At 37.6% G+C, this 26,344-nt stretch overlaps 1 protein-coding gene across 26 annotated transcripts in view; it reads right to left on the bottom strand.

The window, feature by feature from the left end:
- Nucleotides 1–26,344, bottom strand: part of VTI1A (vesicle transport through interaction with t-SNAREs 1A) — a 379,768-nt gene that overhangs the window by 241,953 nt on the left and 111,471 nt on the right. For 2 of the 26 annotated variants that reach the window (XM_086379071.1, XM_086379072.1), the window contains one exon: nt 20,120–20,420. The exons of the other annotated variants lie outside the window; for them this stretch is intronic. In XM_086379071.1, the coding sequence (XP_086235197.1) occupies nt 20,350–20,420 (71 nt within the window). In that variant the 3' untranslated portion in view covers nt 20,120–20,349. Of the gene's footprint in view, nt 1–20,119; nt 20,421–26,344 lie in introns of those variants that run through there. 26 annotated transcript variants of the gene reach the window in all.

The raw sequence follows: 26,344 nt of genomic DNA, 5'->3' as shown, positions 1-26,344 counted from the left end.
AACAAATGGAAACAGGAACCTACATATATAAATGGATGGTGCCAGAACAAGCTAAGTTTATGGATGTGGAATTTCTGAGTTTAAATTTCAAGGTCCATGGAAGAATAAAACATGTTTGCTGCTAAAAAACCACTGGCCATTTTTAGACAACTAAATCACCAGTGGTTACCCTAAAACTAAGTGCCATAATAATAGGATGCGCAAAATGGAGATGTTGGAAATGAGAAATTGTGAATTTGTTTACTTTGGTCTTTTTTACCATGGCTATGAGAGTGACTGTTTTGACTTCCGACTCTGCTAACCACAGTTGTTTCTAAGGAGATTGGTGAGAGGAGGAGTGAGGAGGAGGGATCCAGAGAAAAGAGGCAGAGACAGAGAAAAGAAAAAGATGGAGAAGGGGACAGAGATAAGGAAGTGGATGTTAAAAGACTGATAATAAAACTATTACTTGTTTTTGAGATTACAGGTCATAAGCAATCACAAAGCTATCTCTTATTTTATGGATGAAGAATTAGTAAGTCTCTGTTGGAAGGAATCTGCTTATTCTGAGCATTGCTGGAAAACCATAAAGAGAAAAATTATTGCTTTTTGCACCTATTATGTTCATTTATTTGTATTCCTTTCTAACTAATCATTTAAAGACTTCCACTTCCCATCATTGTTAGATGTTTTATCGGCATTATTAACAGTTCTAAAAAAAAAAAGCCAAAGTAGGTGATTTTTCCTTTTAAAATGAAATGGGTTTATGCCGATAACACAAAAGGTCCAGAATAAATAGCAACTTTGGAGGAGTATAGCGCTTCCTTGAATGCTTTTTTGGCTGCGAAAAAGAAGGCTGCCACAAAAATCTGTTTTGCATCATCTAAATGCTTGAAACAAGAACACATAATTTAGAAGGAAAAAAAACAAAGCAAAACAGTGGCGGCCACTCAGCCATAAAGAGCAAAGTCGTGTTAGAAATAGCTTCCCTGTGATATTTTGGTACATTTTGGGGTTTTTTCAGCAATCGACGTAATTATGTGGTTGGAGAGGGCAGTGTTTATCCACATTCCCATTTATACCCTGTATACAAACAGAGGACTTGACTCCAATAGTCTGATGAGCACACGGGTTTGCGGCCACATCCTTGACCTCAGCAGCTGAGGAAACCCAGGTGGTTTTATCAGACCTAAATACAATCTTTAAACTAGAGGATATTGATCTCTGATTCCACTTCTGTCTGTCCAAAACCTTCAAGGCTTTCTCCGCTTGAGATTACAGTTGTGGAATACTATTTGCATGCACTATGTCAATATGCTAATGCTTTCCATAGTTACTGAATTATGATGCAGAAGCAGAAAAGGGCAGAAGCAGAAGCAGAGTGACACAGTTCCTCTCCTCCCCAAATCCATAACTTTGTTGCTTCTTTGTATGACGTGATGCCAGAAATAAGCCTCCTCTATCATTCCCCCATGGCTCTGCAAACTTGGGAATGATTTCTAGGAAGCGGAAAAAGGAAACTTCTGTCTATTAGAATATTCAAGCCTATCAAATCATCGCATATGTTAGGACGACTATAAATGCTAACTTTATTGTACAGGAAGTTCTTTCATGAAAATGACATTCTTTTCCAGCTAAAAATGTTCAGATGTCAAAACTGGTACAAAGAAAAGTAACAAGCTGTAACAGCTGTTCTACGCAGCAGAAGTACAAAATCATGTTTTAAATATCATACAACTGCATCTATTCAGTTGGCACCCTCTTCGGTGGCAAGCCCGTTTCATCGGGCTGATGGCCAAAGCCCTGCGTGAGGCATTGGGAACAGTGGCATCCCTCACCCATTCACACGTGTCTAGCACTGTCTGCAACACCATTCACACCAGTTCAGAGATGGGACTGGACGTTTTGCAGCCTGCATTTTCTTCTGTGTGGCCCTTTATTAGAACTGGGCTGGCTCCCAGGAGCATTATACATTCTACAAGTTGATTCACTCTAAATAAAGGCCCTAGTTCATATAGCTTGTGCTATTAAAATGATTTGTGAGACAAAATGCTGACACTTTATTCCTTGATAAGATTCTGGAATCTTATGACTGATTTTTCAAAATTATATTTTCAAAACCCTGTCAAACATCATTACAAATGTAACACAGATACTCAGAACTAAGTGTACTGTTTTTCCACATACATCACTCTCCCTCTAAAGAGATATAAAAACACATACAAACATGGAGACAATGTGAATACATCATCCCAACTCACTGCATAGGAGGAGGTTACGGAAACTGCCAAGGCTCTATTTCCTTATCTGTTGAGTGGGGACAGTAATGCTACCCATACTTCATAGAGCGGTGCAAAGATGAAATGAAGAAATGCTTATAAAGAGTTTGGTACATTGCCTGACCCATAAAGAGCATTCAATATCCAGTCTGGAAAAAAAGCTCGGTTTGTTGATAGTCACGATTTGAATGGGGACAGTGAACAAGACACAGGTGGGGAAAACTGCTGTTTCCAAGGCACATGCTATACTCTACCTGACATCACGGGTATACCCTCCTGACACCACAGGCATACAAAAATCATCTTTGGTATATTTGGCCCCTTTTACTGCGCTTCCCCTCATTCCCTTCTCAAGTATTTCTCAGTAGAGCCTCAGGAAATGGCTTGACTTCATGAGTTCTTGAGGTAAGGGGAAAATATGCTTTATAAATTCTTCCTGTTAATTTCTGTAACCCATTCAGATGCCTAAGTTCAGCCTGAATTCACACTGACTGGCAGTATACTAGAATTTACACATTAGTACCAAAATCACCCATGATATTAAAATAATACTAAGGAGAACAGGAAAATTAACAGAGGAGGAGGAGGATATACAAGTTTATATCTTTTCTGAATCTGCAGTCATGCAGTCTTTTGCAGACTGTAAACAGTTTTCTCAAACATCAGTGCATTTGCCCCCTAAGCCCAGTTTGATCTGAACTTTGACACAGAATGTTTTACACATAAGAGAAGAAAAGGGTATATTATATGTGACTGCCATATGAACAAGGCAACTTGGAGTATTTGGGGAAAAAAGCTACTTCAGCAGTAGGAGAAAGTGCTGGCGACGTGCACCAACATGACTCGTCTGTCACTTTAAGAGCTGAAATAGGAAAACCTGTACCATTTTTTGTACTTTTGTTCATTCTTTTCAACTCATTCGAAGTTGCCCCCTGGGAGTTAGCCCTCCACCAAAAGTCTCTTTCAGCACACAACTAGCTCTCTCTATTAAGCATACCCACCCCTGCTCTGCTATAACACTGCTTCCTTTGTACTTGCCTGGTGAACTGATCAGCCATACAGTACAATGGCCACAATTACTAAATTACACTGCCTGTCACTGCCTTTTGTATCACACCTCTAACAGGTGCCATTACCATGATAGGCAAATTGTAATAATCCATTCACAGCAGCCACTGCCTTAATAATGTATTTTTTTTTAGTTTACATAATCTGTGTGTGAATACCACAAGGCATTTGAATAGTTAGTAAATACGTGAGGCTGAAAGACCGAACTGCATGGAATGCAGCTGCCAACAAAGGCGCTCAGGACAACAGACCTGAATGCAACCACATTCCTGATAAAGCGGACGGACATGTAAATACATCCCATGCAGAAGCAGCCTCCGGATTTGGGAGTTTTCAAAAAGCAAAATTTGGGGGCCCGAGAGAATGAATAACAAGATGTAAGCAAACTGAAGTTGTTACCCCTGGTTTAAAACTCCACAAGGTGCCCAGGTGAGCATGGCCACATGTATCCTCTCTGTTCTCAGCAGCACCCAGGGTCAAAAAAGCACAAGAGAATCATGAAAGCGCCAGTTGAGCCCTGGGAAGCCTGCTCTTGATCATGGCTTACTCTTTTACTGTGCCCCCTTTCCAGCTTTATCTCTATAAGATGCCTACATGTATATAGGACATGAAATGTGACTACTTAAGTGATCTGTGAAGTTTACAGAAGTGCTCCAGTGAATACAGGTGTATGTGTCTGAGTACATTCAGCAAAAATGCCTCTCTTCCTGTATCATGGTCAGTGGTAAACTTGAGTGAGTCACTGCTAGAGGTGTGAAGACTTTTTTTCCTGGAAGTTCTTACTGATAAGATATACTCACTGATGTCCATCAATGTCTGGAGCACAATGGTGGCCTCCTGGTGGTTTGTCTCCCAGTGGATTTATATTTCCAAAACGACAATGCCTCCACTTTTGAAAAGTGACTAAAAACGTTTTCAAATTATCAGGCTCTAATCAACTATGAGCTAGCATTGCTATCATGAGTTAATGATTCAGAACACTTAACCAATTCTAAGCACTGCCTGGTTAAGTCCTAACAAGTGAAAGAAGGTAAGAGTTTCAAAGCTGCTCCTCCACCAAAGTCGTTCTGAAACCCAGAGTTTTAAAAACCACTACTTCTGTGCTACCTAAAAGGCACAGCCATGTATTCAAAGGTTTCAATCAGCCATATAACCAAGAAAACCAAAAAGGCTCCACCATCAAGAGGACAGGTGATGGCTCCACAATTTCCACACTTAACAGGGACGAGAGGTGTGTCAATGAGGAAACGGTCAGGGAAATTGCCTTGAAGCGGCACTTGCAGCAAGCACACTATTTTTTACTTAGATTGTATGTTAAAGATCAGAGAAGGCAATGATACCCCACTCCAGTAATCTTGCCTGGAAAACCCCATGGATGGAGGAGCTTGGTAGGCTGCAGTCCATGGGGTCGCTAAGAGTCTGACACGACTGAGTGACTTCACTTTCACTTTTCACTTTCATGCATTGGAGAAGGAAATGGCAACCCACTCCAGTGTTCTTGCCTGGAGAATCCCAGGGATGGGGGAGCCTGGTGGGCTGCCGTCTATGGGGTCGCACAGAGTCGGACATGACTGAAGCGACTTAGCAGCAGCATGTTAAAGATATTCCAATTGTAATGGTGAGTATTTTGCCTACTTTTTCTTCCCACCAACTAAGATGTGATATCATCAACTGAAGGGGCTTCCCTGGTGGCTCAGTAGTAAAGAATCTGCCTGCCAATGCAGGAGAACATGAGTTCAATCCCTGGCTTGGGAAGATCCCCTGGAGAAGGAAATGGCAACCCACTCCAGTATTCTTGCCTGGGACATCCCATGAACAGAGGCATCTGGTTGGTTACAGTCCATAGGATCACAAAAGAGTCGAACGCAACTGAGCTAAACAACAACCACCATAGAATTTAAAATGCTTTTGGGAGGAGGGACTAAGAGGGACTAAGCCACTATTAGATGGCTACTTTCTCCTTCTCCATCCAATTTGTCTCAATTCTGCCACTGATAGGGATACATCAGAAAATGTGACTTGCTAATATAAACATTTTGTCCCTGCTCTATAGATCTCCATAAATCTATACCTGGATAAATGGAAATTCCAGAGTCTATCCTGCATCATCATCATCATTTATTAAGGGCTTATTATACACCCTGTATTGTGTAAGGATTTTACAGTATCATGTCTAATCCTTCTACTAAACCTACGACATAGGTACTATTATTATGTCAACCTTGCAGATTAGAAAAGTGAGGCCGAAAGCCTAAGTAACTTGCCCAAGGTGATTTTATCAGAGTCCCAATAGAAAAATAGACCACATCATCAAATTTAAGCAATCTTTAATAAAGATACTATTTAAAAGGTGTGGAAACCCACAAGGCTGGGCACATTAGCCTGGGGCAAGCTAACAGTGAGCAAGTTACCACCATTAGGCTTGAAGATGGGAGGGCAAGGACTGTAAAAGAAACAGCCTTGCAGACAGACGCAACCAGTTCAGTGTAATCCCATAGGAAGAGAGCTGGGAGAATCCATACTCCAACCTTACTCTCCTCCCTGTGTTCTGTGTCCTGCCAGTGCTTCCCACTGGGTGAACCTAACTGGAACCCAGAGGGCAAAGAGGCTCACTGGTGTGGTCCACACAGAGTCTGTCATCCAAGGAACAAAGCAGAGTGGACGTGGGGAAGGAAAAAGCAGTCACACAGTGAGTGCGTAAATGCTAGTTGGGCTTGGATTTAAACAGAAATCTACTGCTATTAAGTACTAGGCTATATTCTGCCCTTTAAGAAGACATATACATCTATAATTCTGGTGCATACTTATCCCTAAGTCCTGTATTTTTAAAGTCTCTTGAAGTTCTCAAAATCTCCATTCAGCCAACTGGATTCGCACATTCCTCCTCTTGCCTCCTGGTTCTCTGTGTACACTGGGAGTGTCAATCACCCAAGGCCCCCCCTTCCTTCTGTCCATCACCCTGACTTGGCCTCCCATTGCCTCCTCATCTGGCCTACCTCCCACAGTTAGCCATTCCAACTTTGTACCCGCCACTACCCTACAATCACTACTCTTTGTTCTCCTGTCATTCCTACTCCGCCAGTTCTCAACAGGCACTGACTTTCCACTGTTTGCTTTCTTGGCTCCTACTCCTGGTCTGCCAAGCAATCCTGGGGAGACCTGTGAAACCACATTGGTGAACCTGCTACAAATGCATGCCTCCAGACCTCAGCTGGGTGCTCACGGCAATTCAACTACTTCTGACTCAGCTCATGCTGAGTCCTCTTGACATTTCCTACAGCAACTGTTTTGAGCCTTTTCCACCTCCTTCTAAGCCCGTGACCCTGTCCTTCACCTTCAGGGAGTAACGGGGTTCTTGTTTGGAATCATGGCACTCCTTCTGAAGTTCTCGCCTTTCAAAATCGATGTTATTCAAAATCCACTCTACCTCCCTCTTCCTTCATCCCTGCTTCTGAGGAAGCATTTCTGTTTTCTAAGGTTATATCTTCAATATGTGCTCTTGATACCATCTCCTTGCACATTTGTAGGTCCTGAGATGGGCAGTTACTTTGCTTCATGTTGGCATCACTATGACTCTACAAGTTCCTACCTCTTGTTCCCAAAACATGCTTAGGGCTCTAGAGTATAAGGGGGAAAAACTTAATTCTGATCCTTTACAATATTCACCTTTTTATTTCTCTTACTCTTTCTTAAAAAGAGAAGTCTAGGATCAACTTTCCACTATTCATGTTCTCTTACTCCTCAAAGCCACCATTTTCTATCTTTTTGAATACTCTCCAGGTCTTCTGAGGTACTGAATTATTCTAAGCTGCTTCTCTTTTTTGAACAACAACAACAAAAAACTCTTCTCAGGCTTCCATGATGCTGCACTGCCTAGAGTCATCCACTAACCCTCTCTAGTTCCACACCCAGACTCCTCTTTCTCCCATGGAATGCAGACTTTCCTCAGCATTCTAAGGCTCTTTTCTTCTGTATAAATATTCTCTTGGTGATCTTATGTATCCCCCTGGCTTAAATGTGCTTCTCTAAAGCAGTATTTATGAGATGACTTTAAGTGGAACATGAGCTGCCACTTTTTTTATTTGGATACTTTGTTTAATCTAACCTTGGACGGCGTCCACTGTAAGATGCGCCATTTAAAACATATGACTTTGAAAATGGCCACCAATTAAATTACAATACAATGCTTTCTTATCACTTAACATTTTAATCTTATACTCATCCAAAAGGATCTTTTAGATTTCTCACATGGAGAGATTTTTTTTTTAATACATCACTCTTGTGCACACACTGAGGCAATATAAGCAGAACAAACAGGTGAAGATTTTCCTGAAGTTTTCTCACAATCATGTTTAACTCTTCCGAACCGCTTTTCAGCTCAGAGTCATGGATATCCTAGGAGCCATCAGGAGCGTTGGGGCTGAGACATTTCTCATGTGTCTTCAACTACTTCGACTGGAACTCTCTTCCACAGTGCTGATACTCATTCTGCCAGTCTCCATGTTACTGCTTTCTTATTTGTACCAGAGAGTAAGGTTTTCAGACAATAGTTAAAACCCATATTCGTTTCTCTAAAGATCTTTAAATGGTTTGCTAACTGAAATATTGAGGGACTGCAGTTTTCCACTCACGCCACTAGGAGTAACAACCAAGTTGATTTATATGCTGACATTGACAAGTATATCCCCACCACTGGCTGGCCAACAGAGATTGCATGATGCCATCAATGGTAAAACATCCTACTTTCAGAAATGTTAAATTGTGAAAAGATGCGCATCTTATAATCATGATATATAGTTAATTGTGTGTTTATTTTAATTGGTATTTTTAAAACCTATATCTATCACATCAAACTCAGCGATTTCAGAAATATTATTATAAATGAGAATGGGCTATGCTTTTAAAAAGTAAGTTAATTTTAAATAGATTTTGAAATATCAAGTAAGAGTACAAGTATTGGTCCCAAGTATGGCAAAAAGCTTTTAAGTAGCACTTAAAAGGCAAAAGTTTGAAATACATAGGCTTAAATTATCATCACTTCAAGGACAGTTTATGTCTATATTCTATATATCCAGCTATAACCTCATTCTTAAGTTTTAATCTTCAAATTCCAACTGCCTGCTCAACAGTATAACTTGAGCGTCTTGTTGATACCTGAAACTCGGGTCTTCCCCCACCCCCAAACCTATTCCTTCTTTCAATGTTCCTTTACCGTTAATGGCACACCTTTTACTCAGAAGGAAACCTGGAACCACCAAGAATTTCTCTCCCCTCCCCTCTCTTCACTCCATGCTCCCCACTGCCTGTCCTTACAGCCCAATGGCTGAGCCTTGGTTGAGTCTGCCTCAGTGATGTCTCTTCATCTGCCCTCTTTTCTTCATTCCTAATTCTACAACTCTAGTTCAAGCTTAATTAAGACTTCTATGGCCTGCTGCCACAGTGTCCTAAATGCTCTTCCTCACGGTTCTTTCTCTTCTGAGTTATTTGGTGTGCCACTGGTCAGACTCATCTCCTAAATCATAATTATTATCAGGTCACCTGTTTGGCTCAAAAAGTTCAAATACAATAAGAAAGCTAATTTACATTTATTTGCATAAGGTTTTCACACTTTTTTCATTTGCTTTTCTCAGCAGGTCTATGAGAAAGGAAAGGCATTATTCATCCCATTTGAAAAAAAGAACAGAAATAGAGAATGAGTAAATGATTTGCTGAAAGTCAAACAGTGAGTGGGTCTGGTGGTCTGGTGGTGTTTTCTTCCCCGTCTTGTACCCTCCTGCAGTTCTTGACGGGCTGGAAGGGTGTTTATTTAATCTAATGAAAGACATAAGATCTATGTCTGATTTAAAAACACAATTTTTAAAATTACATTATAATTCAAATCAGTCCTTTCTTTTCAGTTTCTTTCCCACACTACTGCTGGGATAATGTTCCCTAAGTATAGGTTTCATTATATCACCCCATTGTTCAAATACCTTTAATAGCTTTTAATTGCCCATGACATTAAGACCCACCTCTTTGGCATTCATGGTCCTATACGTTCTCACTGCCTTTCCTTCCTTACCTCCTGCAAATCCCCACCTGTGTTCAATGCCTGTAGCTAAACTTTCTACTTTGCTGTTCCCCAAACAACTTTTTATTCACTGTGCATTTGTTCACAGTGCTCTATCCACAGCAGATGTTCTCCTTTGTGACCTCTTCCACCTTCAAGGCCCACCCCCAAGTGCTACCCTCTCTGTAAATCCAGACTTAATTTCCCAAACCCCTGTAACATGCTTCGTTTTTAACTATTTACCAAAGAGTGGGGGTCTGCCAGTGATACATAAAATCTTTTTTTACTTTAGTATTTATACAATTACTTACATATTTAGGTATTAGAAGAAACTGTAGCATCTAACTCATGATTTCACATAGGACAAGGCTATGTAATAAAAAAATTTCCATCTTCTTAAAGCTGATTGATACAAAAATGTTAAGTAAATAAAACTGAATAGCGGTACATAGATGAAATGAATGTTGTGGCTGCGGTTCATAGATGTTAGATATTCAGGAAATATTATCTTATAGAACTTACATGTCGAATACCTCAATAAGAGTTCTTTTTATACATGCATTATGTTTCTTATTAGAATATACAAGCTGTAAATTAGGACTAAAAAAGATTTATCTGTGTACCCCCAACACAAACTGTGGACTGTGACTTTGTAGATGGACTATAAAATCAATTTAGAAATCAAGACTGAAATTTCTTAAAAAAAAAAAAAAAAGACAAGATTAGAAAATATTAGTGTGCATTGGTGGTGGCTTAGTTGTTACACTGTGTCCAACTCTTGCGACCCCATGCACTATAGCTCACCAGGCTTCTCTGCCTATACAGAGTTAAAAGTGTACATTACTCATACTTAAAAAGATATGTATCTTTTTGTGAAATATTCATTTCAGCTATGTTATGTGTATATGTGTGTAATATGCATGGTGATGTGAAATGTATTTATTATGTCATGATCGAAAAATTTGAAAAATATCACCCAGATATGTACAGTTCATTCCCTGTACATATTATGCACTAAGATATAGGACAAGAATACACAGAAGAACTGTACAAAAAAGAGCTTCATGACCCAGATAATCAGGATGGTGTGATCACTCACCTATAGCCAGACATCCTGGAATGTGAAGTCAAGTGGGTCTTAGGAAGCATCACTATGAACACAGCCAGTAGAGGTGATGGAATTCCAGTTGAGCTATTTCAAATCCTAAAAGATGATGCTGTGAAAGTGCTGCACTCAATGCACCAGCAAATTTGGAAAACTCAGCAGTGGCCACAAGCCACAGGAAAAGGCTCATTTTCATTCCAATATCAAAGAAAGGCAATGCCAAAGAATGCTCAAACTACCACACAATTGCATTCATCTCACATGCTAGCAAAGTTATGCTCAACATTACTAAAGCCAAGCCAAGCTTTAGCACAATGTGAACCATGAACTTTCAGATGTTCAAGCTGGTTTTAGAAAAGGCAGAGGAATCAGAGTTCAAATTGCCAACATCCTCTGGATCATTGAAAAAGCAAGAGAGTTCCAGAAAAATATCTACTTCTGCTTTATTGACTATGCCAAAGCCTTTGACTGTGTGGATCACAACAAACTCTGGAAAATCCTTAAAGAGATGGGAATACCAGACCACCTGACCTGAGGAATCTGTATGCAGGTCAGGAAGCAACAGTTAGAACTGGACATGGAACAACAGACTGGTTCCAGATCGGGAAATTTGGCTTATTTAACTTATATGTGGAGTACATCATGATAAACGCTGGGCTGGATGATGCACAAGCTGGAATCAAGATTGCTGGGAGAAATATCAATAACCTCAGATATGCAGATGACACCACCCTTATGGCAGAAAGCAAAGAAGAACTAAAGAGCCTCTTGATGAAAGTGAAAGAGGAGAGTGAAAAAGCTGGCTTAAAACTCCACATTCAGAAAATGAAGATCATGATATCTGGTCCCATCACTTCATGGCAAATAGATGGGGAAACAGTGGAAACAGTGGCTGACTTTATTTTTGGGGGCTCCAAAATGACTGCAGCCATGAAATTAAAAGACGCTTGCTCCTTGGAAGAAAAGTTATGACCAACCTAGATAGCATATTCAAAAGCAGAGACATTACTTTGCCAACAAAGGTCTGTCTAGTGAAATCTATGTTTTTTCCAGTGGTCATGTATGGATGTGAGAGTTGGACTGTGAAGAAAGCTGAGCACCGAAGAATTGATGCTTTTGAACTGTGGTGTTGGAGAAGACTCCTGAGAATCCCTTGGACTGCAAGGAGATCCAACTAGTCCATCCTGAAGGAAATCAGTCCTAAATATTCGTTGAAGGACTGATGTTGAAGCTTAAACTCTAATCCTTTGACCACCTGATGTGAAGAACTGACTCATTTGAAAAGACCCTGATTCTGGAAAAGATTGAAGGCGGGAGGACAAGGTGACGACAGAGGATGAGATGGCTGGATGGCATCACCGACTCAATGGATATGAGTTTGAGTAAACTCCAGGAGTTGGTGATGGACAGGGAGGCCTGGCATGCTGCAATCGATGGGGTTGCAAAAAGTCAGACAGAACTGAGCGACTGAACTGAACTGATCTGACAGGACAAGGGATTTCTTGATGTAGTTACCAGGAAACATCTTATTGTTAAGTCTTCTGATTATGAAAGTAATGCATTATTAAATTTTTACTATTACAGGTAACAATAATCAACACCCCACCTCAAGACACTCTTGAGAGTTTGATATTTATTCCAAAGTTCCACTTTGAAATAGATTTTATTTTCTTTACATCCCAAAGTTTATATTTTGAAAATGGCACAGTTCTGAGACTATTAAATATAAGTGTCAGCTGAATGTCAGCTCAGTGCACCATACCTAGTAGCTACTCAGAAATGATTGGGAAATTAAATGCATGCTAAAATAATATGCATATATAATTCAGGTAGGAAAGAACTGTTAATGAGTAGAAATGGGAAGTTCTAGTCTTTTCAGAGGAAACAGGATGGGGAAAGGCAAAAGATAAATATATAGAATGAACAGAGGAAAATCATCATGAATACTCTGAGAGGTTTAAACTTTGCTGTACAATTAACAGGTAAGTGTAAAAATTCACTTTAAGAAGACATCATTGAAAATTATGCAACAGTATTAACTGAACAGAACAATCTAAATGGTAAAATGGTGAAGTTTATCAAGCAGAATGGCCTTAAATAGTTCCAGGGCTGCCTAGAAAGTAAACAAAGCTATGAAATGATTTTATGACTATATCTTCATAAATAATCATGAGAATAACAGAGTGCTATCCTTCAAGTTATATCTTAAACATTAATTTCATAAAGGGAAAGGTAATTTAGTTCTGTAATTACTTTAACATTTTCTACTTTAAATGAAGATGGCATTAATTCAACTGAACCATAAAATGAAGCCAGCATGTTTCCCTGGAGGGCACACACATATCATGGACAAAGATGAACCAAACAGTCTTGAGAACATGATGGACACAAACAATCGTTTATTGCAGGAAGCAGAAACCCGCTGTACGTCTGGCTGTTATCAAAATGCACTCTTGTAAAGAGAAGGCAAGCATCGGTGATATTTAAATGCACATGATGAATGTCTTGTACATTTATGAAAACATCTACAGAGATTATAATGAAAAGATCCATAAGTTAGATCTATCAGTAAACCAGAAAGTGGAAACGAGCCACAGGAACACGACCCAACTTTCATTAGCTTTCTGTGCCAAGGGAAAGACATCATTAGGTGAGGGAAAGCAAAAAGATTTTTAGGCTGTGAAATCTCAAGAGAGAAATCAATCATTCATTCTACAGATATTTATTTAGTGCCTACTATTAGCACCAAAGAGATACACAGTGGTGCGCAAACCATACAAGGTCCCTGTGGTCATGGAAACTGCATGTTAGTGAAGCGAAGTACAACAGTGACATGGAATCTATATCTGTCCTCTGCCCCTAACTGGCTGGGTAAACATGGAACAGCCACCTGATGCATCGGTACGCAATTATTTTATCTCTTAAAATGAAATGGTTGAGCTAAATCTTTTCAAGGAGGAAATGCAAATATCGGGGTTTAAGACTGGGGAATGCCACACAAATAATTTAGCAAGACAGTCTACTGCCAGCCAAGTCGAATTCATCTGGTGTTTTCCTTTGCTCACCTGGGAATCTCCAAAATTAGACCAGGACATTGAAATCTTCCTTCACCCAATGCATCTTTCTACACTGTGCTCACCAATTTTATTTTCTGTCTTGCCTATTAGATTCATGCTCTTTCCAGTGCCTAAAACAGTACTCGTCACTTGATTGATTTGATTTTTTAAACTCAGATACCTGGGAACTGATGATTCAGAGAATACAATGAGTACTGTAATTTAAGTAACTCATATAAAGTGGAATTAAAACTTTAGTATTATAAAAAACTCTAGTATTCCCTAGGAACCTGAAGAGATCGATGAGAATGAAAGGTTACACAACACAGACACACACACACACACAAATTGAACACTTCAACAATTTATCATGTCCTGAAGCTTTGGGGGAACATTGTTTACAAAAACAAAGGTAAGGTAGATGCTGGCATTAGTTCTACTTCATTTAAAATAAGGGGGGGAAGTGAAGGAGTTGTAGTGTTTACTGGAATAAGAATTACTGCTTCATTCGTTTAGGCAATATGACAGGTATGTTCTGAAGGTCGTTTCACAACTAGATCTTGGATCTACCTCAACTACCATGCATTTTTAATGCACTTCTTACCGAGCTTGCTAGAAAATATCAAGATCTCTAGAAGCAGGAGGAAGCAGAGAATGAATAATTATCCTACATCTGTCCTAAAGGACAGCACATGATGAAGTTGGAATTAAAATCTGGATCTCTTTTTCATTCCATGGTCTTTCCACTTATATTGTGCTGCCTCCCAGTTAAGAACAGACAGCACAGGAGACACAATCTCCTTTGGGCTCTAGTGTTACCTTTTGGTTTCTTGAAAAATTTTCACCAAACATATGAACATCATTGTCTTTTCATGTGTACCAATGAAACAATTTCATGGATGTTGTTTGGAATTCATGCATATGTACCCCCCATCCACCACCCCCACCACTCCCAGTAAACACACCCTGTGTCATCAGCAAGAGTTATATAACCCCCAAATGCAGGTACTGGGCAGGAAAGGCAGTGGGACATAAACAGGTCTAAGGCTTAGTCTTGACTCCTAAGGTACTCAGACTTTTCAGGTAGTGGAGCAGATTCCAAGGTGAACATGCACACAGCTAGTTGAAAGGCCATGAATGCGATCTGTTCCAGGGGGTCATGAACTTTGAGCTAAATGCCGGCTCCAGGCACATCTCTTTGGCCAGCACGATGTTTTTAAACACCAAATGGTTTTGGGTGGGGGCATGCTCCCTCAAGATCAGCTATGATAAGCTCAACTCACTATGTTACGTGGTTTACATGTGTGAACCCTGTAGCATTTTGGGTCTGTCACCCCTAATAAACTTAAAGCACTACAGGCTTTGGGTAACAACTAATTTATCTAGCATTGTAGTGAAACAGGGTATTTGAGGAAAGAAAACTTTCCAGATAATTAAAACTGATTTAACTTCAAGCAACAAACATTTATTTAATTAATGAGAAACTTCTAAAATACACCATGAAAATACCCTTCATTGTCTCCTTGAACAAAGAATAGAGAATATTTCCATTTTTTTAATTGACTTAAATTTATTATTATGAGCAACCATTATTTGATTGTTTAAAAACAGTTTTATGACTCTTTCTTTAACAGTAATTCTCTTATTTTATGGTGTCTAGCCTTCTTACTTTAATTTAACCCTTCTGCTGAGGGTTGAGAAATAAAAATAAGCAAACAACTAAAGAATTGAAAAATGAACTTTTTAAATGACTTAAATGGAGGAATAACATCAACACCACCCACCCCTAATACCTTTCACTGAGCGCTAACTAGGTACACAAAATACTATCATTATTTTCATCTTACTGATGATGAAACTGAGCCAGAGTATCAGTTTCCAAAGTTACACAGCTAGTAAAGCAGGACTTAAACCGAAGCCTGATTCAAACACATGTTCTCAACCATTACCAAATAATGCATTTTTGTTGTGGGTTTTTTTTTTTAAGGCATCCTAAGATATCTTTCCAAGATTAGTGTTGTCCCCTAGAAAAGAGTACATTTCCTTGAGATGGGTCACTGGATACATGAGACATTACTAGTTTTTTCTTCAGAGTATAAACATGGAAAGAATAAATAAGATGGGAAGATAGTTTACATGTAGCTTAGGACAAACATCAAGTAGAATGAAGAATCAAGAGGCCATGCAAACTCTAGTATCTGCCAGTTAATGTCATTTTGAATAAGCCGCTTCATTTTTCAACTTCAGTCTCCTCATGTGTGAAATAAAAATAAATACCCATCTACTACAGACAGAATGTTTTGAAGATTAAGATAACATAGGGAATAGCACAGGGTAGGACCTAGCACATAGAAAATGCTTGATAAATATTGATATTAGTTGCATTGGTTGTTGATTTTCTCATCTGTAAAGGAAGGATAATACTATTCATAGGGCTGTTTCAGAATTGAAGGAAATAATCTATATAAACTCTTTAACATGGCACCTGGCACATAATAACTGCTCAATAAATGTTTACCAGAACTGTTATTATTAGTCTGTTATTTATTAATTCTTATACCTTGGTTCTTTCAGCAGAAACCAGGAAGGAGGAACGTGAAAAAATTCTAAGGCAGACAATAACTTCAAAGAGACAAAATGTGCTGACTTCCTTTATTGACACCAGAAGTTGGTGAGAAAATAGATAAAAATTCAGCTGGCATTTTAGCCTCTTCAGAGAAATATCCTGCACAGAGATACCCAGGTTGTTATACAAACAATGCTTCACTTTGAACGTTAAACACTTTATTTAAATATTTTATTTCATTAAAGGTACTACACTTTTTGGCTTATGTCGCAAAATATGGTCAACGTTCATGGAACTTTCAACCTGAAATATACTGCATGCTAATTTATCCAACTGAAAATTAGAATATTCCACATCCTAATGATTAGAAATCCAGGCTCACTCTTTTTACCCCCTTACTACTGGAGTGCCGATATTGGGTTTCCTTCCAGGCTCACTCTTTTTACCCCCTTACTACTGGAGTGCCGATATTGGGTTTCCTTCCAGGCTCACTCTTTTTACCCCCTTACTACTGGAGTGCCGATATTGGAGGTCTTTCCTTGCTTTGCCACAGGGCAAGAATGAAGGAAACAGGGAAGCTGACCTGAAATATGCGACCTTCAGGCAGCTATCTGTTTTCAAACTTAAGAAACATTTTTGTACACAGGCGGTTGAGAGTCAGTTGGATTCCCAGATGTATGCCCTGACTTCATTTTTCACGGAAGATAATTCTTATATTTTACTACGATGCTGTTCAGGGCAACATTTCACTTCATATTTGAAGAACGACCAACAAATAAACCAGCCATATAATGGTACGAGACACTGGGCAGTAAGCTTTTAAAGAAGAAATTCCCTTAATTATGTCTTTGAGCGTCTGAGCACCAAAATGCAGGCAATTGGTGGTACTAAATGGACACTCTGCAGAGAAAAGACAATTCTCCAGAGAAAAGCAGACTTTGCAGAGAAGCTCGTGGAGTTTCAAAGCACAGGCTCTCTCAGGTTCATACATGCTTCATACATGAAAGCAATAAGCCTCAGAAGTTAGGATGCTTCAGAAACACCAGAAGTTACTTCTCAGAAGTGAAGATGCCTGGGCCACACCTCCAGAGATCCTGATCCGGTCAATTAACATCGGGGCGCAGGAAGCTGTGCTGTTACTAAGCACCCAGGTGGTACTGATTTGGTTTCTAACCCACATTCAGAAGTGCGCTCATAGCAACATCACGTTACCACCTTCCGAAGTTTTCCCTGGATACCCTCTTTGCTAGTCAGTGCTCATACTCACCAAGGTACAGATATTAGCCAGCAGCATTATAGACAACACTGCTATGGGGGTTAGCTCTGTGAAGAGGGCAAAATGCTAACCTCTGCCTTCCAATCATGAACCCAAGAGATGTTCCAGCCTATCTTTCAATTCTGTTTTCTATACTAGAAGTCAGCTAGGAGAATGAAACACTATCTTTAGCATAGGAAGATGAAAAAAACGTAAAGGATAGGACTTCAGATGGTCCTTCATTTAGGCTGGGAGCTTAACTTCTCTGGACCTCAGTTTTCTTGTTTGTAACAAAACCTTCTAAGATTATTGTGAAGACTGAAGTGTGTGCTCGGGTCAGAGAAGGCATTCAACAAATGGTTGCTTCCCTTCTCATTTCTAGAAGGCATTTAATGAACCTATGTGAGTTTCCACTCTTGAGTACGCCTGCTCCATAGAAGAGAAGCACAGAGAAGAGGTGGTCAAGGGAGAGTTATAGGAAGCAGGAGGGAAAGCATGAAGCCGTGATAATCCCCAAACTGAATAAACAATAAAAGTAAGTAAAATATGACATTTAAAGTGAAGTTGCTCAGTCGTGTCCCACTCTTTGCGACCCCATGGACTGTAGCCCACCAGGCTCCTCCATCCAAGGGATTCTCCAGGCAAGAGTACTGGAGTGGGTTGCCATTTACGCACCTGGTAATTTTTAGCTGTTGGGTAATGCTATAGGATTGGAGAAGGCAATAACATAACCGCCAGATAGTCAAAGTCAGTCTAGCCATTTTAAGATGCAGTAATACCTAAATAAAGGTCAATCTAGTTCTGGGGACACAGATGTGTGTCTAAGTGCTAATCCTTAGTACTCATCTTCATTTATTAATAAAACAGCACTCTTTTCCAGAAAGACCCAGGTAATCTACAGTCATTAACAGAGAGACATGTTCTGTAATACAATACTATACACTTTGGAATAACTGTGTTAGTCTTGGATTTGGACACATCACCAATACAGCACTTACTGGGTATCTCAAATCATACCATAGAGGTATTTGACAAGTAACAGATTAACAATATCCATTATCCAACTTGGCAGATTCCCAGAACACAGTCTGAGTTACAAGAATCATCATCTTTCCACAATTATACTACCTTGGCTTTTGTACCTATTGTCGTGGTTTTTGTTCAATCACTAAGTTGTATCTGACTCTTTGTAACCCCATGGACTGTAGCACGCCAGGCTTCCCTGTCCTTCCTTCACTAACTCCCAGAGTTTGCTCAAACTCATGTTCATTGAGTCGGTGATGCCATCCAATCATCTCATCCTCTATCACTCCCTTCTCCTCCTGCCTTCAAATCTTTCCCAGCATCAGGGTATTTTACTCTAGTCACCATCAGAAAACAACATTTAACTACACAATATAAATAAGAAATGAAATATATGTTAATCTGATGCCATAAATTTCAAATCATGCTGTTAATTCTAATGTGATTAATATCAGACTTATTTTTCTTAATAAAATTAAGATGATATAAATGGAAGCAATAATACATTTTCACATCACATTATTCTTGGTAATGAAAAATGGAGCTGACATTCATTTATGAATTCATGAACTGGTAAAAAGTTACACTCCTAAGAAAACCACATTTTATAAAATAAATTATATTATAAGCTATAAATATGGTGTTTTACAAACATATGTTGTACTACATAGAAAAGATTTTTATTTGATCCAAGTAAGGTTTTTTTTTTTTTTTTTTATGATAAACCGAGATACTGTGTCCAAATTGGCAGTGAGTCAGCCTCAGTATAAACAATGGGAAGGACTTCCTGAACATGTAACTGGCTGCTGAACATACTTTCTAGAAACTTTCCCCTGAAGATTCAGATATGAAGTAATGGGTATCTAGGGAAGCGTTTATGAGTAGGACCATGCAAAGCCTTGGGAACTCGGGATGCAAGCAGGAGTTGCATTTGCCAACCACAGTGACATTTCCAGAACTTTTGCCATCAATTAATTATAATATTAATTGCTTAAATTTTCAGTCCCAGACTTCTGCATTAACAGAGAACAATAGCTTACTTTTCTCAAGGTCATTAAGAAAACAAAGATTTACACAAAATGAATGAATTTATGCAAAGAAATAGTCCCTGAGCACTCTGCTTTCAGAATCTGCAGATCCACAAAATTTAAAGATCAAAAGATGACGTCAGATTTAGTTATACATACGTAAACTATATATAAAAGTTAGCTTTCTCATATTTGTAACAAAAATATTAGGTTATACTTAAAAGTTTATTTTCTAACATATGCAAGTTAAGAAACATTGAGGTTGAAATGTAATATAGTTTCAAATACTATTTAAAATCTATTATTTTAATATATTCTAGAATCAAAGAACAAAAATCAATAGAGATATTACTACAGTTTTTCATATGCCAGTAAGTCTCAATATTAATAAAAATTAAAAGGAAAATGCAGTATTTACTCATAATGCATAACAGTTTGTTAACTGTTCTTACTTAGATTTACTGAACAATTTCTCTTCCATTAGAAGAGAAACACTATTCATTTGGACTTCACAAATTTCTTATGTAGATACCAAAGTTAAATAGTTAGATTTCAATGTAAAATTTCCAGGGACATACTTATGTTAATTATTATCTGACACTTCAAAGTTATTTAAAAGTGTTTACCTTTTAAATTACAATAAATCTGAGATAGTCCTCAGTCAATAGAAAAATACTAAAATGATGTCATGAATCTAAATTAAAAATTATATTTCTTCTAGATTTATGTTTTTCTTATACACTTACTAATATCTGTAGAAAATACGGAGTAATTAAAACTTGAAACTTAAACTATTTTTAAAAAGCATTAAATCTAAAATTATTAGAAAATATCTTATAACCAAAAATGTTAGTTATATCAAAATATGCCTTTTTCCTATATTAATTATAGTAACAAACATTTAAAAAGCTAATAACTGGTCTTTTTCATTACCATTTGCTCTATGTTCCATGTCCACACACTACAGGCAGTTCAAGAAATATTTCTTTGACTAGTGGCTCAATGGCGCAGCCTATGTGTAGAAAAGTATAATACAACGTTAACTGATGTGGGAAAGCACTCAATTTTGTAGTTATAAATAGAGTTAAAAAATATGGTTTTAAAAATGAGAGGTACACATAAAATAATTATGTTTCTATTGCATCATGATGTTCACTGTTATTTGTGAAACTAAAATAAGCTGAAAATAAATACAACATATACATAAAAAGATCTTTTTCATTCAACATGAAGCGTTACATTTTTTTAAATAAGTTTGAAATTTTTCTATTTGCTCCACTGCCAAAAATCTAAAGAAACATGGTGTTTTGTGGCTGAGTTAATATTTCAATAGTTGCTTCCTGTCAGCATAGCATATGACACTGTGATTTGTAATCTCTTTTAAAATAATCTTTTCCTGAAAAGACACTAAGTACATGCATTACATATTTTAAATCAGAAACATTATTTCAATTTAACAATTGTATTAGGCTAATTAAACAGAGGCCTATTATTTTATGGTACAGGCGATAAGAAAGTGAATAAACTCTGTTCTCCTACATCATGAATGAACTTGATAAATACATTGCCATACATAAACCTTCAATCAACACATCCTATGGATTTCCAGCAACTATAGAGAAGGTGCTTTTCCTTTCAAGGCAGCACATAACAATCATCTCCCTCAACCTTTTTAACATTAATGTACAATAAGGAAAATACATATCTCACACACACACACACATATTCAAAAATGTAAATTAACTCTTCTCAAAAGAAAAAAATAAAAAAGACAAGGAAAGAAAAAATTTTGACAAAAGACGCACAGTTACTCATAAAGTCTGAGCAAAATCAATGAAATTACTTTTTTAGATGTGACAAAACCCAGCATTCCATTGTACCCAAATCATCTGCCTGTTAGTTTTCGTGAGTGTCTCCTTTAAAATACCAAGAGCTATCCTACAGGAAAATTCTTTACATATACTCCCAACTTTTCCCTCCCTTCATGCAGAGCAGGCTGCTAATCCTAGCAGAGAAAAGAACTGTGCTCAAAATTTGCACTCATTCCTTTTTTCTATTATTAAAAAGGAAAAAAAAAAAAAAAAAGTGACCCTGTAAATTTACTCAAGCTGTTTAAACATGGAAGAAGTAGAGTAACTCAGCCAGCCTCTGTGGCAAAGTGAGTACAAGCAGAATAACTGTTTCAGTGACACTACAACTTAACCATTTTAACGTACAATGTGAGGTTTGTTTTTTGTTTTTTTAAAAATGAACTTCAATCACACAGCAGAGGTCTGATCAATTTGACACTGACTATAGAAAACTAAACTCACAGTGAAGATAAGCACAATGCACTGAAAAATTATTTGTTTGGTTCACTATTACTTCATCTTTTATTTCTATTGCTTCTGGTATAAAGAAATCAATAAAGTGCTAAACAAAATTAAAACAAAAGCCACACAAATGTTTATTTTTTGCAGTCACTGCCAAATGATTTAATTCTAAAGCTCTTTCATTCCATAAAAGTTGTGCCTGCACTTGATTTATTTTTTTCTCCCTCAAGGTCAGATATGTCAATTAAAAAAAAAAAACTAGTTTCAAGGTGAAATTGAGATTTTTTTTCACCCACAGTTATTTCACAAACCATAGAGGTTTGACAATTCCCAACATTTCTGTAGACATTTTAATCACTCTTTAAAATAAACTTGATGATGCCTAATGTTTTAAAACCATGTTGTATTAATAAATGTATTGGCAATTTACAAAGCTGAAATATCAGAGAACCAAAGTGATATCTTATACTTTGCCACGGAAAAATAAATCTTTTTGTCTAAAAATTACTCCCAGATATTCTTATGCAGAATAGTCAGTCCATGTCCAAGGGATTATTCTGCTTTGAAACAGAGATATGTATATCCAAAGAACAACGCCCTGGAACAAATTAAAATTAAGTTTGCCAGTAGTTTCTACTTCAGTAATTTCTGAACGTAACTGTGTAAAAATACATGGGTGCTAATTTGACGTTAATAAATTAAGACCATTAGAGACAGTCTTTCATTGTTGGCCTTCAACAATGGTCAATGACACTATTTTCTGTTTGCATTTCCTCAAGCGTGTTAATGTATCTTTGTTTAGGCTCGCAAGTCGAATGGTCAGTGTAAACACAGTCAATGAAACATCAGGACTGGAGAACAAGTCTACTGAGAGGACCTAAGGAAAGACCATTTGGTCGGCTGCCAAGAATGCAATGAAGCTACAGCACTGAAAGGCTATTTTAAAATTTCTTTATATGATGAATAAATTACTCTGTTAAAAATTCTCGAAATTCTTTGTTTTGCATACAAAGTCCACCCAAGGACGAAGGTGGTCTGTGAGTTGAACCTAGTGCAATGTCAGTTACAGTCTTTGTTTGCAGCCTTAACTGGGGATTGTACCTTAGCTACCGTAGTTCAAGCGTAAAAATACTTTGTCTGTAATACTATATACTGTTGCCAGTGACCCTCTAAATCCTTGAACCAACTGTGTCTTCTGGTGTCACAGAAGATAATGCCAATTTATTGCAATGTGTGGCTTTTTTAACTGATTAAAATTAAGCCGTAAACACGTGACAATGGAATTAGCACATTTAGAGAGTCTGTTTTCCCACATCCCATTTTGCGCTAGTGCGGCTGGTCCTGCAACTCTACGCGGGTGCAATTTTAATGACTTTGCTGGGTTTTGATGTTCTTATGAAAAAAGCACTGCTTGGTGTTTGTGGAGAAGGTAGATATGGGGGCTGAAGAGCCGTGATTGGGAACATGGTGACATCGTTTCTGTTTTCCGATAGGATCGGTGTCATTTTCCTCTCAGCGATAAGACACCTCCACTGACAGTGCCCGATTAGGGAAAATTTTATTATAAAATTCACTTTTATCGAATGAGGATAGACTGATAAACAGTTCAGCCTCAGGGAAGGAATAGGAACAGATTTCCACCCCCCCCCCTTTCAAATTCCATCTTTTCCCTCTTCTCTCTTTTTCTCTCCCTTAAAAAGATGATTTGTTTTAGTTGTTATTAATGGTACAAAAGAGCTCCCTACAACATGTGATTGCTATGATAAAACTATCTGAATCAAGAGATACTTAGATGTTGCTATAAAAGAAAATCTATTTTATATAGTCATATATACACACACACACACATACATACACACACACAAAGATAAAACTGCCTTCTAAATCCTTCCATTTCTGGAAATTACCTAGTATTTGTTACTTAACAAAATATAACTTGCTAAAAGAAAATAAAACTGAGGTAGTATTTACTGAATTATCCTAAATATATTTCATAGTTGTCTTTGGAAATACACACTTGCAAAACAGAATTGAAAGGAAAACATAAAGAAACAGAAGATCATGGCTCTCTAATTCTTGAACAAGTATTAATGCCTAAAGATAAAATACAAAAAAAAAAAGGATTATTTTTAAATAATAAAACATTATTGCTTTTGAATTCTGGTGGTTTAATGATGATTCTTTAAACCTCCAGTGTCAGAAGTTATGCCTGTTTACTCGTGATAAACTAGCTGTAACTAAGGAATATTCTGTATGACAATTTACTTGAAAGGTCATTTGAGAAGTAGAAAAATAAGCATCTGACATAGTTTATTTAAATAAATTTTCTTCCTGAGGAAAAGTTCATCAAGTGACTCAAAATATTCCTTCTACATTGATGAGGTAAAAAAGTAGTGTTTCTGGGGCTAAGGGTGTCTAGTGGCATTGGTGAATTCTGGTATTTCATAAAGACTATGATAATAGATTTTTTTGTTTTTAATTTGTGAGGAGATGGAACACTGAAGCAACTCAAAAAATTATTTCTTTATTGGTGGACAATATTTCTGACAGGGGAATAAGAGCCAGCAGTCTCCAGCCTGTACTCTTCTGCTATATATTTCTAAGGGATCCCTAAATTCTTGCTTTGAGGACTGTTTTTTGGAGGAGGCTTTTTCAAATGCTGATTCTAAGGGTGATCTATTTCAGTGTGGAATTACCAATGTTATTCAAATAACATTTTTCATTTATCAGTGATCAGAGAATCATGCCAAAATATCTTAATCTCTTTGAGTTAAACTTCTAAATTAAAAAAAAATTAATTTTCTGAAATCACTGCTCTGAACTGAAGAGGCTGACAGCTTAATGTTGGCTAATTTAAATATTTGTTATAGCCTTAAAAGCAGCAAAAGAGAAATGGTTATATGTTTTACTCAGCATATAATTAAGTGGAAAACTGAGGTTTACACAAGTCAAAGCTACTAAAGCAAATGCCCTGAAATTCAACCATTTCTTCCCATGGCCCTTATTTTAGGATTTCAGTGAGAGAAACATTATACCCGAATTCATGATAAAGCAACATTATTATACTGCAACCTAATTTCCACCATCATTTTCATAGCCTAAAAACAATTACCAAAGTAAACTTAGGAAATCATTCTTGGTAAATAGGGAGAAAAACAAAGCTCAACACTAAAGTATGCAAATAAGTTAAAAGCAAATCCATACTCATTATTGGCTTAAAATGCTACCACCAAATGCTTATTAAAGAGTATACTGCTGCATGGTAGACTAGCTTAAGTAGACTTAACTATCACTTTGCTGAGAAAATGTAATATTGTTAAAGAAAAAAACCCACAAACACAATGGTATTTTTGGCAGAACTACTTGAATGTATTAAGAATTTCAGCCCAGTGAGAGACAAAGGCAAATCCTTAAATGTCACATAGCCACAATATATCTCCTTAAGAGTGGTCTGGGAAAAGGCTATAGTTCTTATAATGCTAAAGGTTAGTGGGAAACTTCCAGAAATAAGCACTTTCCTTTGTAATAAAAGAATAGAGATGCTCATTTCTTTCAATCATGTAACAAAATGCCCCTCAGGAAGCTTATATTCTTCTGGAGAAGACGAGTGAAAAATGAGTTATGGATAATCCTTATAAATTAGGGTCAGTGCTATGAGGGAGGGCCTCAAACAAAAGGAGGGGAAATCTTTAAATGGAGCGGTCAGGAGAGTCTTTTCTGAAAAAGTAACATTAAGCTACAAAGCTGAGCAATAAGAAAATGCTTAACCAAGTTCCTCCCACAAGAGAAAGATACACATAGCCAATAGGTGAATGCATTGATACCCATTTTTTAAAAAAGATATTTCTGGAAAGTTGAATGTAAACTTTTTCTTAGGAAAAAAATAAAAACAAAACGGTGAGTATTCCAGAGACCTCATTGCTATTAAATCTAGTTAATACAATGTCTTCCTGTAAAATATTCTGAGTATATGTATGAATATATACATATGAGTATATGAAAATCTGTATATGTTAAAGTACACCTATTTCTAAGCATCACTGACCTTGGTCTAACCAACTGAGAAGATACTTCTCGATCACAGTCTTTGGAACAGAATCATCACCGCAATTACCCTTATCTGGGTCAGTAGAGAACCTGTGACAAACCAGTTTTTTCTGTCTCACATGTCTTAAAAGCTGAACACATCTTCTAAGTACCCACAAGCATGTTCACACTCACGTGTGTGGTACTCACACTTATCACTGAGTGTGCTCTGTCTAATCAGAGCTGTACAGAATGAAATACCTTCTCCATTTCAGATACTATTACTAGCCCTGCCTTCATCTCCTAAAATCTTTGTTTTTCTCATAGGACGCCTAGTAAAGATATCCAAGTAAAGATATTCAAGTCTGGGGAGCACAAATGCCTTTCTGTTCTGTGACAAGCAACATCTAGAATGGCTGTGCGTCTGTGTATGGAATTCACATTTTATTGAAACAAGCACTGGTCTTTCATAAGAGGGCTGCCTGATTGGTCAGTGGGAAATGGATGGAGTGATGGGAAGAATAGCTGATGAAGAGATAATCCACGGTGGCAACGTGGCCATGCAGGAGAGCAGCACTGGGTGAGTGTATGTATGTGT

Source organism: Bos grunniens, chromosome 26 (genome assembly GCF_055505025.1).
Source record: "Bos grunniens cultivar Pamir isolate PY7600 chromosome 26, Bosgru_T2T1.0, whole genome shotgun sequence".
NCBI classification, from domain to species: domain Eukaryota; kingdom Metazoa; phylum Chordata; class Mammalia; order Artiodactyla; family Bovidae; genus Bos; species Bos grunniens.
Note: the sequence above shows the minus strand (reverse complement) of the source record. Positions and strands in the feature narration are given on the sequence as shown.